The sequence below is a fragment of the Camelina sativa genome, chromosome 9 (genome assembly GCF_000633955.1).
Source record: "Camelina sativa cultivar DH55 chromosome 9, Cs, whole genome shotgun sequence".
Lineage (NCBI taxonomy): Eukaryota > Viridiplantae > Streptophyta > Magnoliopsida > Brassicales > Brassicaceae > Camelina > Camelina sativa.
Window position 1 is genome coordinate 20,195,537 of NC_025693.1, and position 16,316 is coordinate 20,211,852.

The 16,316-nt window shown below is 31.9% G+C and overlaps 1 protein-coding gene and 1 long non-coding RNA gene across 8 annotated transcripts; one reads left to right on the plus strand and one right to left on the minus strand.

The window, feature by feature from the left end:
- On the minus strand, positions 2,023-3,296 carry LOC104715477. The gene is made up of 2 exons (XM_010432879.1): positions 3,026-3,296; positions 2,023-2,882 (listed from the first exon to the last, which is right to left on the minus strand). Exons 1-2 carry the CDS (start codon positions 3,294-3,296, stop codon positions 2,023-2,025), a joined length of 1,131 nt encoding a protein of 376 aa, XP_010431181.1.
- LOC104711474 lies at positions 5,299-8,728 on the plus strand. 7 transcript variants are annotated; one of them, XR_755308.2, is made up of 15 exons: positions 5,299-5,470; positions 5,575-5,608; positions 5,700-5,813; positions 5,936-5,980; positions 6,084-6,117; positions 6,192-6,736; positions 6,817-7,023; positions 7,129-7,225; positions 7,386-7,482; positions 7,646-7,670; positions 7,750-7,811; positions 7,901-7,994; positions 8,084-8,207; positions 8,302-8,426; positions 8,510-8,728. It is a non-coding gene; the product is annotated as an uncharacterized LOC104711474 (long non-coding RNA). The 7 variants fall into 7 exon arrangements; XR_755305.2 differs by having other exon boundaries at positions 6,192-6,298; positions 6,692-6,736; positions 7,646-7,811; XR_755303.2 differs by having other exon boundaries at positions 7,646-7,811.

A 16,316-nucleotide genomic window follows, 5' to 3' on the forward strand; every position in this document is an offset into this window, starting at 1 on the left:
GATTTTAAATCTAATAACCGACCCGAATAACCTGATTATCGAATAACCCGAACCGAATTTTTATTCCGTTCAATTCGGCAGAATTTATAGAAAACTGAAATTTTGAAAAACCGAATAACCCAAACCGAATAACCCGAAATAACCGAATGCCCAGGACTACAAAACAGTAACCAAAACAGTCGCAAATGAGTAACCAGATCAGTCGCTAAAGCGTTGCAAATTCAGTCGCAACTTTGCCGACTGTTTGGCGAGGGAAGAACGACCACAATTATCAGTCGCCAATTAGTAGCTCCGTCTCGACTGTTTGGCGACTGATTATTTTAGTGACGCACTGTTTAGCGACTACATATTTCAGTCGCCAATCAGTCGTAACTAAGTAGTTTGCGACTGTTTAGTGACTGTTTTTGTAGTCGGAAAATCTATGTTTTCTTGTAGTGTAGATTCCTTAGTTACAAACTAGTTTGATCTCCCGAAGATATTGGGGAAGATTTCTAACTAGAGTTTGACTGAATTGTTGAGACCGAATATTTCATATTCCTTCACCCTCCTTCAGTGAAATCGTCGGGTTGCCTGACGGTTAAACTGGACCTAAACTCGTTGAATAACGTTGTTGGCAAGCCCTTTGTGAAAATGTCAGCAAACTGCAGGAGGAGGTTCTAAACTCCAGGTCTTATTTTTAATTTGAGCATCATATTCATCAGTTACTGCTGGATTCCAGTTTGGATCAGATAAAGCTTGTTTGTGTGATTTAGGAAGTGGGGAAACGTTTATAGTGAGAAGAGAAACAGACTGTTTTGTTTTTCTAGTTCCCGTTTTACTCTTTGTTTATAATGAGCCTGTTGAACCGGAGCCGTAACCACAATAGGAGCAGGGTTACGTGATTCAGGTGGAACTTGTGGAATTGGCTCAGCTTGGCTCTGTGTTTGTAGTATATCCCTGAACATAGCCGAAGGTTCATTGACCTGATTGAGAAAATCATATGTGGTCTGAACTTGAGACTCTGTTACAGCTCTTGGGAATATTGTTTCATCAAACACAACATGCCTGGATATTATGATTTTTTTTGTTTTAAGATCCAGACATCTATACCCTCGGTGTTGGAGAGGATAGCCAAGAAAGAGACAAGGAGTAGAACGAGGAGCTAGTTTGTGGGTTGTGGATGTGAATGTGTTTAGGTTTGGATAGCATAGGTAACCAAAGACTCTTAGATGGTCATACGTTGGTTCCTTTTGAAACAAAACTGAATAAGGACTTTTATTTTTTATTGTGGAGGAAGGAAGAATGTTTAGAAGATGAGAAGCTGTATGGAGAGCCTCAGCCCAGAAGTTTGGTGAGAGCTGAGCTTGGAACAACAATGTTCTAATGGTATTACTTATAGTTCTTGTCATTCGCTCTGACTTGCTGTTTTGCTGAGAGGTATACGGACAAGAGAACCTAACTGTAATACCATTAGTATCAAAGTGGCGAGAAAAATTTTCATTTGAGTATTCACCACCATTGTCACATTGAAAAGATTGGATGTTTGCATTGAATTGAGTTTTAACATACATTGTAAAGTGGAGAAATTTGGTTAGGACTTCACTTTTTCGTCGTAGAGGATATACCCAAAGACAGTGAGAAAAGTCATCAAGAAAAATGACATAATATTGAAGTCCACTGATACTTGCGACAGGAGATGTCCATACATCGGAGTGAATGAGCTCAAAGGATTTAGAAGAAACAGAGTTTGATTTATAAAAAGGAAGTTTAACTTGTTTACCAAGTTGACAAGCATTACAAGAGGAAGGTAAGCTAGTTTTATTACAAGGAAATTTATTTGAAGAAAGAAGAGATTTCAACGTCTCGGTGTTGATATGACCGAGCCGCATGTGCTAGAGAGACAGTGAGACAGCTAAACATGTTGAATGACCAGATTTATTATTGTTGAAAGGATGAAAGGGATATAGATCACATGTACTGTCACTGCGAAGCAGGGGTGTCCGTGTGAGCAGATCTTTCACAGAAAAACCGAATGGGTCAAATTCAACTGTACAAACATTGTCTTTTGTAAACTGGCGAACTGAGATAAGATTTTTTATGATTTGTGGGGGTGATGAGGACATTGTGAAGGTTTAGGGGACGAGATTTGGATGGGAGAGAAGTGAAACCAGATAGAGAAACAGGTATTGAGGAACTGTCTCCAACAATGACTGAATCTTTGGTGTTTAAATTAAAAATAGAGTGGAGCATATCTGGTGAAGAAGCTAAGTGAGCCGTAGCTCCAGTGTCCATGTACCATCCACCTGTCGATGGTTCAGTGAGGGTCATGGTGTTGAATGCTTCTGCAAAGTCGCGAGTTGGTTGTAGGTCTGCAATGTGAGCCTCGACATTTGAAGAACTCACCGGTTTGGGTCCAAGCAAACCACAATTTTGAAAGTTCGTGGGATACTGTCCCCAAGGAGCAAATTGAGGAGGCTGCCATTTATTGTATGGACTTGGCCAATATGGTCCCCAAGACGGAAATGGTTGTCTCTGTTGTTGTGGAGGCTGTGTGGTCTGCTGGAAGTTATTTCGGCCTTTGTAGTTTCCACAATTGTTACGACGCCATGGACGGTTGGTTTTGTGTTGAGTGGATTGATTTTGTTGAGTCTGGTTTGAATTGTTCATCGTGACTAACGCAGTTGGAGAGGAAGCATGAGCTGAGTGAGAAGCAATTACCTTGTGTGCCTTCTTCAAGCGACACTCTTCATCTTGGAGCATGGACTTGGTATCGTCAAAGGATGGAAAAGGCTTCTGATGTTTGATAACATTAATAATGTTGTCAAACTTTTCATTGAGTCCATTCAGCATGTACATCACTAGATTGCGATCGTTGACTGGAGCTTCGAGATTGGAGAGTAGATCTGCCAATGATTTGAGTGATAGGTTTGAATGGATTGGTCGCCAATCTCCATGGTTCGGAGTTCATTGTCAATCTGCATAACCCTCGCATTTTTGTTGTTACGGAATTGATTTTCGATGCGTAGCCAAATATCCCTCGCAGTACCACCTGTCTTGAACGTTGATTTGAAGAGTGGCTGGGCGAGTGTTCCATAGATCCATAGTTTAACCAGTCCATCTCGTTTCAGCCATGGTTGATCGTCAGCAGTTGCCGGAGTAGATGAGCCATCAACATGTCCTAAGACATCGAACGTGAGGCAATGAGAGAGGAAAAGTTCTCTCCAAGCATCATAGTTATGATCATCCATGTCAAGAATCAAAGGCATGTGTGATTTGATGTTGGTGACACCAAACACACGTTCAGTAGGAGCAGCCATTGAAACAGAGACAAAGAAAACAAGAAGAATAAGGAAAGAAAAGAAAAGAAAGCTTAGAGGAGAGAGATCAAAAAAAAATTGAGAGAGATCGATGATTTGGCTCTGATACCATGAAAGTCTCTGAATTTTATTCCCTGTTTATAAAATATGATTACAAAGTATTTATAGATTCCTTAATTACAAACTAGTTTGATCTCCCAAAAATATTGGAAAAGATTTCTAACTAGAGTTTGACTGAGTTGTTGAAACCAAATATTTCATATTCCTTCAATAGCTATCAAACTCGACGGTCGATATCGGAGACAGATTAATCCAACTAATGGCAGATTCGTCTTTTTAAGAGAGATCAAAATCATGAACAGTGTATAAAAGTATCATACGGGAAAAAGCCAAAGAAAGAAAAAAAAAATCAAGAATATGATTTCCCCCAAATCCAATTATCAAAAAGTGCCAAAAATAGTAACGATATGAATAAAATTCGAAGCGTGGGTCGTGGGATGATTACATTTTAACACCACACAACTTGATTGAGTTCCTTTCCTATATTGTCCAGGTTCAATGTATCTGCTTTCTTTTCCGGTTTTATCAATTTCGGTTCACTTCGGTTTAATATCCATGCTAATTTGGTTCAACTTTGTTTGGGAATAAGAAAAACATCTTGAAACAAAAATCACGATTCGAGTCCATTCATTTTTTTTGACTAAAAATATAGATAAGTTTTTTTTTTTTTTGCAACAAAATATAGATAAGTTAACAATTTAAATCTACGAATGGAATATTCTCGTCGGATAGAGCTATTTGTTAAGGACTACTACAATCTTGTAATCTAAATTAGGGGTGGGCATTTTAACCGAACCGAACCAAACCGAATCGACCCAACCAAACCCAAACCGACCCAAACCAAACCCAAATATACATTCAAACCATTTGGTTCTATTTATCCTTAACCCGAACGGTTCGGTTCGGTTCGGTTTGAAACCGAACCGAACCGATAACCCAATGTGTTTTTTTTAATTAATACTATTATAATTTGTAGATATGTAACACTAACCCACCGATTGCTTCCTCTCGCACATGTTTGATTTTTTTTTCTATAATTTTTCTAACAAATTAATTAATGTAGAATTAGGTTTAATGGTCTCTAACCTTATGTTCTAAAGTATAAAACTCTACCGACGTCAAAGAAAATTCATATCGTCTGTTCCTCACTTCCTCTGTTTTGTGCCCTCTTAATCAACGTCATCGTCTCTATGGTCACAGTAAGAATTTTAACATAATCTTCTAAATCTAGCAATACAATTACGTCTATCTCAATATTAATTAAATGTTTTGTTTGTAGATGTCCAAAAGAAATACGACTAACAACAAAAGAAAAGAACCTGTTGGTTAATATGGTTGGTTTTTTTTAGGTTTTTCTTTTCATGATTTATTTGAATTACTCAACTGATAACTTGTTGTTTATTTTAGGATATCAAAAGACAATGAATTTATTTGTTAGTGTTACATTGATTATTTTTTTTGAACCGAACTAAAACCGATCCGACCCAAACCGAACCGAACATAAACCGAACCGAACACAAACCAAACCAAACTAGCTTTGGTTGAGTTTGGTTAGAGTTTTATGAAAACCGAATGAACCGAACCGAACTGAACCCAAACCAAACCCGAACTTTAACCGAAGTGCCCACCCCTAATCTAAATTAATCAAAAATAAAACGTTATCTCCTCATCTACTTACTTATCCCTACTATTAAAAGAAAAACGTTATCTGAAAAAAACCTTAGTTTTGTAAGAATTTACAATACAATGCTATTGGAAATAAGACAAAATAATTTATTTGCGATAAGGATAAAAGCGTAATTATATTGGTTTTGAAATTCGGATAAACACGCGGATCCTTTTAACCCATTAATCTGACCCGGTTTTAGCTTTTAATCTCAGCCGTTTATTATATTATTGAGAATAAATCTGGACCGTTCAATTGACTGAGTGTAGTAAACCTAAATTTTATTTTTCTTTCGCCTATGCTCACTCTCTCTCGCCGTCTCTCCCAAATGGAGAGTCAAAGATTTTTTTTCCTTTTTGTCGACAAAGTCGAAGAGATGATAAGAGGAAGAGAAGAAGGCAAAGAATTTCCATGTAGTCATGACTGCGGTCATCGTGTATATGCTAAGGTATTTTATTTCTTTTTATCTTTTAATTAAGTTCAGATTTTGAATCTATGTTTGATGATTAAAACCAAGTGTAATTGGTATATTGTTTCTGAATCTTGATGTAGAATGGAAACCAAGTGATTGGGAAGCTTACAAGATGTAAGTTGTTTTTTGTATTTTAATGAGACCTTATTTTGTTCATTTCCCAGATTTTTATTTCTTCTTAGTTTCATGTTTTTGGGTTTTGTAGGATTGACGTTTATATATACATATGATCATTTGGTGTAATACTGCAAAGTCGTTTATGATTGAAGGAAAGGTTTCCCCTGATCGAGTTGGTAATTAAATGACTTTCGTGATCAGAGTAAGTATATGAGAAACAAGAATATTAAACCATCGGATGTTCGATGGTCATCATCATGATTTTAAGTTTGCTACCTTTCACACTCTCTGTTGTTAATTCACTTCATAATTGGTATTGTCTAGGTACGATGAAATGAGGCACAAGTTCAATCGAATACATTGCTGGAGGTAAATTCATCATATCTTCTTGCGCTATTATTCTATATTTGGTGTTTATGTGCATTATTAGTAGAATTTGTGATATCTTCTTGATTTGGTTTCGTTTTTTCAGGTGCTACCCATAACTCTCAATCAAACTGGTCCAGGTAAACGACTGTTAAACCTTATCCTCATAACTATTTTTAAATGTTAGTATGATAATCATACTCTGGTTCATCAGGATTTTAGGATGATAATCATCATCTCTCCGGTCACGTCATCAACAACAACGGATAGAGCTTGAACATGGAGAACGCACCTGGTAGCAAAGCAAGACATTGAGATATTGTCCCTACCTCTCTCTTCTTCTCTAATTGCTTCTTTTTGTTTCCATTCATTAATAGACAGATTTAAGATTTGTATTGATTTCCATTCATTGTTTAGGGAAAAATTAGTTCTTTGATCTTGATTCTCTCTCAATTTTATCTGGAATCTCTTTGTTTCTCCTTTATTATAAGTTTGTGCTGAGGCGATTAACATGCTATTTGTATCCTTTCCTCTCCACATATTTACTATGTGAGGACCAGTGGAATCCTTAGAACAGCGATGTTATTCTGGGGAGATTAGCATAGATTTTTCCATTTTAGTGATTGAATTTGAAAACAATTTTGAAATTTGTTTTTATTCTGAATGAGTAATTATGATTTGTTTGTTTTTTGTCTTTGTCCTCTCAATTTGCAGCAGTCCAGTGAGCACCAAAAGCTGAGTGAAGTCTGATACATGTTGGTAGGTTTGGTAATGAATTAAAATGTTTCATCCTGTAGTTTCTGATATGATGAGAACAGCTTCTTTTTATATATTTACAGGCCGAACAAACAATGAAATAAAGAACCTTTGGAGCTCAATTCTCCCAAAAAGACTTCCCAAAACTCAAATTGACCTACCGAGACGTGTAAAACATTGGGCCAAGAACGAGAACAATGTTTGTGTTATATGTAAAATGGCTATAAGGTGCTCAAAGGCGCTTCTCCTCTCAGATGTATCGCTTCAGCAACAGAGTAGTACCAACATATGTAAGTTATCATACCTACTTCAACTTGGTTTTCTTAATTTCAAATAGAATATGAAAGCTGGAAGCTGCAACATGATTTACTGTTTATTTATTTCTACAACAATAGGATGATGTCAATGTCGATGGTGGGGTGGAGTCTGAAGGCAAAGGAGAAGGAGAGACTGAAGTTCATGGAGAGTCCAAAGCTAAGCCCAGGAGACATGGTAAACTATTTAACTCTGCATTGCATTGCATACAAGTCTTTTTTATTGTCTATGGAGAATGGCAAGATGCTCACATGGAGGTTTGGTGCATTGATGTTGATTACATTGTTTTTTTTTTAATGCTGCTTCGTTGATGGCATCTGGTGAATCTCCTTACAAGAGAGCCACATACCGATATTCGCCTTTGCTCGCCCTTCTTCTAACTCCTAATTCTTTCTTTCATTGGTCATTTGGAAAGTTTCTCTTCTCAGCTTCTGGTATGCAAATTTTTTTGAGTTATATCATCATTCTTTTGTCTATTTTGTAATAACAGAAAGACAATTTGTAGAAAGTTCAACCTTTTTAGTTCCATTGATTTGTTTGATGTTTTGTTCTTTGGTCATTCTGAATTATATTTTCATGTTTCATATTTGTTGGTAGGCTATCCTTACTATTTTGAAAGACGGTAAGGTACCTGAGAAGATATGTACATATTCTGTAATGATTTGGCTTTTCAATCCGTTTACATTCACTGTTAGAACCAGAGGGAACTGTTAACCCATGGTTTGTGCCATAGTATTATGGATCATCATCTCTCTTATGCAAGGTAGACATTTATTTTGAGGTTCACAGTTTCCAATACATGTTAATAGAGTTGATGTTTTGGTCCGCTTATGTAATTTGTGTCTTATGTAGGTTGCTCCGTACCAAAAAAAAAAAGACGAGTCGCTTTCTAAAGATCCTGCTGGCAAGATTTTGCGTCGGGAGCTTACTAAAATTGTTGTGGATGGTATTGCATCTAAGCTTTGACATAGCCAGTCCTTTTTTTTCTTTCCTTTTGTTTGGTCTGATCAGCTTCTTCGTCATATGTCTTTTCAGATGAGTTTCTTTTGCTCAAGCATTTTTCTCCATGTTCTGGCCTCTTCTTCATCACCAGCAATGTGTTTCCGAAGGTCAATACTCAAATAATTTTGGACGGAGAAACCAAAACTATTTCTTTTAGGTGTGTGTTCGATCTCATCTCTTTGATTTGGTTTCTCAGTACTTGACTTTTTCTCTCTACTTGGATATATAAATAAACGTCTCTAAACCGAAAGAAATAGAGTAAATTAACAAGTATAAGAGAGAGACACGGAGAAAGATGAGAAAGAAGTGTTCTTACCTCACGTACTCGGTCTGCTTTTGTTGCTTTGCGTCTTTCCGGCTCCATTTTCAGTCACAGGTTAGTGTTTCAATTTGCAACACCCATTGACAGTTTAACACTAATATCTACATAAATACATACAACATATTTTTATCAAACAGTTCCGAGGAGGTTTTCAATCTCTTTGAAGAGAAAGAGCCAAGCTTGGAGTTGGAGGAAATGAAGCAAGCTTTTGATGTCATTGATGAAAACAAAGATGGGTTTATGATCCAGTTTTGACTGCTGTTATTCAATTATGTATTTGATTAATACAATCCTCTCTTATTTAGTTGGAATGGATTTTAAGATATTTTTCCCGTCTAAAGCATGAGTTACACAAATACCAACTTTTTATCTCTAATTTTGATGAACTTCATTAAAAAAAAGTTATAAGCAAATAAAATTTCTAAAATTACCGACTTTTTTAATATACAATCAGTCATAATTCATTATATTAATTTTGTTTTTGACAGAAAAAACAAAGAAAAATAAAAAAATTTGAAATTGGATCACACTTTCATTCTAATAGTTATTTGTTTAGAGACATCTATCATTTGGATTTTATTTTAGATAACTTTATTTATTAACCAAAGATCCAAAAAATACTAAACAATTTCAATTGAAATCGAATCGGAACGAAAATCTTTAATCATAAGAAAATTTTTATATATAAATAAACTCTTAACATCATTGGAAATATATTAATGTTTATGCACATAATTGTTTTACATATCTGAACATGTAAATTAAATTATGATTAAAATTTCAGTCTATTAATGGTCCTACAATGAGAAATATTGGATGTAACACAGTTATGGGTAATTTCTATAATAGAAAATAGTGTACTTAAACAATTAAATAAATCTTTAGTATATGACATGTAAAGAACTACTTTGAGACAGATACTTTGAGAATTTTGAGTATTTTTGAAAATATTCTGAGAGTTTAGAAAAATTATAATGTATATTAACTATATAAATTAAACATTCAAATGAAGAATAAATGTATTTTGTCTAAATTTTTTTTGCCAAAATTTATGAATTAAATTATTATATGGGTAATTATTTAAAAGAGAATAGGTCATGGGACATAAAATTTCTAACAGGATGGATTGGGACGGGTCGGGATGAGATTAGACTGGACGAGATTTAACACCTGTAACAAAATTACTTTAACATTGTCAGCTAACACGGGCTGTACTTGATTAGTATGGATGAATTGCAAAAAAAAGTATATTTTCTAGGTGTTGAAGATGATGTTCATGTTTATTTTCCGTACCAGTTATGGTATTCTACGTATACACCAAAATATTGACAACACTCTAAAAGAGTGGTAAAAAAAAAAAAAAAAAAATTGGATCACACTTTCATTCTAATAGTCATTTGTTTGGAGAACATCTATCATTTGGATTTTATTTTACATCACTTTATTTATCAACCAATGATCCAAAAAATATTAAATAATTTTAACTGAAATTGAATCAAAAGACGGAATGAAAATCTTTAGTCATAAGATTTTTTTTATTATAAATATACTCTTAATATCATCCGAAATATATTAATGTTTATGCACATAATTTCATATCAGAACATTTAAATTAAATTATGATTAAAATTTCAGTCTATTTATGGTATTACGATGAGAAATACTGGATGTGAGACAGAAATGGGTAATTTGTATAATAAAAAACAGTGTACTTAAACGATTCAAAAAAAAAATTAGTATGATGACATGTAAAGAACTACTTTGAGAATTTTAGGTATTTTAAAAAATATTTTGATAGTCTTTAAAAATTATAATTTATACTAACTATATAAATTAAACATTCAAATGGAGAAGAAATGTATTTTGTCTAAATTTCTTAGCTAAAATTTATAATAACATTATTATATAGGTAATAATTTAAAATAGAATGGTTATAGGACATAAAATTTCTAATGGGAGGGATTGGGACGGGATTGGACGGGATGAGATGGGACTGGACGAGATTTAACATCCCGTAACAAAATTACTTTAACATTTTCAACAAACATGGGCTATGCTTGATTAGAATGGATGAATTGCAAAAAAATGTATATTTTCCAGGTATTGAAGATGTTGATCATGTTTATTTTTGGTATTGTTTGTGGTATTCTACATATACACTAAAATATTGACAACACCGTAAAAGAATGGCCAACTAATTTTTATGGAAAATACTAATATTATTCAATTGAAAATTTACGACCTAAAAGGGTTTATTATTTAACTTAATATATGTTTACCACTGTTTTTTTAAGTAATTTAATTTACTAATTAAGTACATATACTTTAAGAAACAATAATTAAATTTTGAGAAAATCCAGTATATGTATGGTAGTAAGACAAGAAATAATATATATAAACTGAAACGGGTAACTCGAATAATGAAAAGCAATAAAATGAACATTTTTAAAAAAGGAACATAAATTTTAGATAAAAGTACGAAATAAAAAGATATAGGTAGATAAATTTAAGTGTCAAGCTTTCACTAATTTGGTTAAGGATTGACTATGCAACATGTAATTAACCACTTTGGAACGAGTACTTAGAAAATTTTGGTATATTTGAAAACAATTATACAGTTTTTGAAATTATATTTTCTGGATAATTTCAACTAACTAAAAAAATAATCAATGGAGAACTCTGGTATTCCGTCTAAATTTTTTACCCAATCTCTTTAAATAAATATTATCTAACGAGTAATTACTTAAAAGAGAAAAAACATAAGACAAAAGAAATTATGATGGAAAACAGGATGAGACGAGACAGGATGAAACGAGATAAAACTGGACACCAGGGATGTGTTGAGACGGGACGTGTATCCTGTTCCAAACTAAATACGTCTAAATTTAAATTTTATTAATTTACATGAAAATAGTGCACATGTGTTATAACGCCCAGGTTAATATAATTCTTAGTCATTTTACAAATTTAAAATTTCCATTAAAATGTTTTGTCCCGTGCATTAGCACGGGTTACTAGAGAAATAGTGGATGTGCAATGGAAATGGGTAATTCGTATATTAGAATAATTGCACTTATTTTCTTAAAGAAATTCACTATGTGACATATAAAGAACTAATAAGAGATGGATATTTTGAAATTTTGGATATTTTTGAAAATATTCAAATGGAATTTATATATTTCGTGAAGTAATTCTCCACTTTGGAACGAGTAACTTCAAAATTTTAGTATTTTTTTAAAACAGTTAGATAGTTTGTTAAAATTGTAAATTTTTGGATAGTAAAAACTAACTAAATAAAAAAATTAAATATTCAAGAAGAATATGGGTATCCCATCTAAATTTTTTACCCAATCTCTATTAAAAATATTGCCTACCAAGTAATTATGTAAAAGAGAACGATCATAATTGTGATATCCCGGTTTGCGGAGAGGTTTAAAAAAATTGATTTGGTCACCTATGTCACCAAAGTGCAGTTTTCTTTTCGGTCAAAGGTCCTAAAAGAACTTTAGAGTTAAGCATGTTTGAGCTGCGGATGGGTGACCATCCGGAAAGTGATTGTCGGAACTGTGCGAGTAGAGACAAAACACATGGAAAGATCATGTGGTGATTTGTAGGGATGGTAAACAAATTTTTAAAGCCTCCTAAACGTAACAAATCGGCTGTCGGATATAGATGGGTCCACTGGCCGAGAATGGATGTGGGCCCACTAAGTGAGGTGGGCCTATGGATCAGGAATGGACATGGACATGGGTGGGTCCGCTAAGGTGATGATCAGAGCGTTACAATAAGACAAAAAATTATGATAGATATGAGAAGAGAGGAGATGGAACAGGACATGATAAAACGAGACAGGGACGTGTTTCCCGTTCCTCTAAGTTATATAGTATATACGTGTAATAATCCAATGTAAAACCAAACTTAAATTAGATATTTAAAATAATACAATTATATAAAAATATTTTGCCGTGCTATAGCACGGGTTACTACCTAGTTAAGTTATTTTTATCAATAGCAAAACAAAACAGCACGTCAAAGTCGAACGTCAACACTTGCCTCTTTAGTTTGCCAACCCCACATACATATCATATACTATATTTATATATTGCACGAGAATTTTAGTACAAATTAAGTAGAAAAATAATATGACCCTCAAGGCCTCAACCAATGGAATCCTTACACAGTTTCACGTTTTACGTCCCGTAAAAACTATTACGGTCTCCTTTGACCAATTAAAAAAAAAATCGAGCCTGTTTATTAATATTTGCTGTGATAATGTATGTGACGATTCATTTTAAATGAAAGTTTGTGTTTACACTCAAATGAAAAATGACAAAACTCAATTCAATATAATGAACTCTTCGACGATTACTTTGAAGTTCATGGTTATGTAAAATGGAATTAGTATTGGCGTTAGGGGTATATAAGCCGTAATCATTACGAACCATGCATGACACATTGCCAAAATATTATTTGGTCCCATAGACATCTTTTGTAATTGGTCAAAAAGTCAAGACAAATTATGAAATTATCAGAAATACTTATTCACAAGACATGGATCGCACCGTTTCGTATATTCATGTTAAAAACATAACATGTATCCATTCGATCTTTATAGTTTATAAATAATTATACTAAATAAAAGTAGGAGCTATAAGCTTCTAAGGCTGTCCACCTAAGCTTTAAAACAACCAATAGGGATTCAACATGTCACTAATTAACATTTTTAGAAATTTGCAGAATTTTATATATTAAGAATTATTTTGAACAACCTATCAGGATTTGACATATCATTCATTAACATTTTCTAAATTTCCAGAATTTTTTAGACTAAGAAAAATTTAAAATTTATGGAAATAAAAAAACTATGTACAATATCCCACATTGGCTAGAAAACTTTTAGACAATGGTTTAAACCAGTATAAATAAGATTAATATGCTTCCAACAACGAATGAGCAGGAAAGCTTGATTTATCAGGCGTCCAACTTTAGAAGTTTTATTCGGTTTGATCCTGTTTTTTATTTGATCAAACTAAAACTTTAAAAAGTTTCGAAAAAATATTATAATATTTAAATTTTTAAAATTTTTAAATATTATAAATATTGAAAATATTAAAAGCTCTTAGCTTTTAAAAAGTTTTTAAATATTATAATTTTAAAATTTTAATAGTTTAAAATATTATAAATATTGAAACTTTTTAAAAAGGTTCAAATATTATATTCGAACCTTTTAAAAGTTTAAAATACTTTAAATATTGAAACTTCTAAAATTTTTAGCTTTAAAAAGGTTTCAAAATATTATAATTTTATATTTTAAAAATTTCTTAACATTTAAAAGCTTTTTAAATAATTAAAATTTATAAATTGGGTGCTTGTGTTGACTATGCTGGTTTTCATGAATTGCACAATTTTTTTGAGAAAAAATAATTTTGGTCTTGGAGTTTGATGGGTTAACAAGTTGTGTGGTAGTCTAAAAAAAATGGTTTTTTCAGTGAAAGAATGTGAAAAAGTTGACGAAGAAGAACAAAAAGAAGAGTATAACAAAGAACTGGACGGTAAAAGTAACGATGACAATTACCATAAAATTTGACAATGAAAATGACAAGAAAGAATATGAAGAATAAGAAAACATTAAATAAAAAAAACACAAAAACATAGGTGATAGCGATCAATTAAATATGAAAAAGGAGATAAATTCATGATTATAAAACTGTTTCGTTTTTATGGTGGCCAAAGAAATGGTTAAGATATGTGAGGACACCAGTTTGATCCGCCTTGCCTTGATGTCGAGTTAGATTCATGATTTTTTAATCAGATTTAATTTTAAAACACAACTAATTTTATATTTTAAAAAATTGTGTATATAAAATTTAGTTTTTTCCTTAATAGTAATTTAAAGTTTTCTGTAATATAATATTTCATTACGGCCATCAATCATATATAATTTTTGTCAAAATATATCAATCATATTAAGGCTGTCCACCTAGGATTTAAAACATCCAATAGAAATTCAACATGTCACTAATTAACATTCTTTGAATTTTCCAGAATTTCCTATATTAATAATTATTTTAAACAACCAATCAGTATTTGACATGTCATTCATTAACATTTTTAAAATTTCCAGAATTTTTTAGAAAAAGGAAAATTTTAAATTTATGGAAATAAAAGAACTATATGTACAATATCTCACATCGGCTAGAAAAGTTTTAGACAATGGTTCAGAACCAGTATAAATAAGATTAATATGCTTCCAACAATGAATGAGTAGGAAAGCTTGATTTATCAGGCTTCGAAGTTTAAAAATTTTATTTGGTTTGATCCGGTTTTTTATTTGATCAAATTAAAACTTAAAAAAATTTCAAAAAAAAATATTATAATATTTTAAAATTTTAAAAGTTTAAATATGATAAATATTGAAACTTTTAAAAGTTCTTAAATAATATAATTTTAAAATTTGAATAGTTTAAAATATTATAAATATTGAAACTTTTTAAAAGGTTCAAATATTATATTTCGAACCTTTTAAAAGTTTAAAATATTATAAATATTGAAACTTCTAAAAGTCTTAGCTTTTAAAAGTTTTCAAAATATTATAATTTATAAATTTTAAAAAAATTTTAACATTTAAAAGGTTTTTCAAAAATTATAATTTATAAATTTCAAAAGTTTAAAATAAGATATAAATATTGAAACTAGAACAAGAAGAAGAGTATAACAAAGAACTGGACGGTAATAGTAACGATGACAATTACCATAAAATTTGACAATGAAAATGACAAGAAATAATATGAAGAATAAGAAAACATTAAATAAAAAACATGAAAACATAAGTGATAGCGATCAATTAAATATGAAAAAGAGATAAATTCATGATTATAAATTTGTTTCGTTTTTCTGGTGGCCGAAGAAATGGTTTAAGATATGTGAGGTCACCAGTTTGATCCGCCTCGCCTGGACGTCGAGTTAGATTCATGATTTTTTTTATCAGATTTGATTTTAAAACACAACTAATTTTTATATTTTTAAAAATTGTGTATATGAAATTTAATTTTTTCCTTAATAGTAATTTAAAGTTTTCTGTAAGATAACATTTCATTACCGTCATCAATCATATATAATTTTTATCAAAATATATCAGTGATAAAGGTTTTTTGTGTGGTAGTGGTAGTTAACAAGTTGTGTGGTAGTCTAAAAAAAGTTTTTTCAGTAAAAGAATGTGAAAAAGTTGACGAGGAAGAAGAAGAAGAAGAGTATAAAAAAGAACTGGATGGTAAAAGTAACGATGATAATTACCATAAAATTTGACAATGAAAATGACAAGAAAGAATATGAAGAATAAAAAAACATTAAATAAAAAACACGAAAACATAGGTGATAGCGATCAATTAAATATGAAAAAGGAGATAAAATCATGATTATAAAATTGTTTTTTTTTCTGGTGGTCAAAGAAATGGTTTAAGATATGTGAGGTCACCAGTTTGATCCGCTTCGCCTGGACGTCGAGTTAAATTCATGATTTCTTTATCAGATTTGATTTTAAAACATAACTGATATTTATATTTTTTAAAATTGTGTATATGAAATTTAATTTTCTCCTTAATAGTAATTTAAAGTTTTCTATAAGATAATATTTCATTACCGTCATCAATCATATATAATTTTTATCAAAATATATCAAATAAACCCATGCGTAGCATGGGTTCAAAACCTAGTTATAATAATACATACATTAATATACGTACATATATTATAACAAACGTATCTGTACACATACACAACGATACGTAAATGGATAAGTAAATCTATGATGAAGAAACGAGAGAAGAAGAAGAAGAGAGACGAGAGACTTGGTTCATGAGGAAGAGCATGCGATCGTGATAGTCACGTGCCTGATCTAAAGACTCGACTTCCAACTCCGCTAGCTGCGAGCAGAGCCGCTCTTCC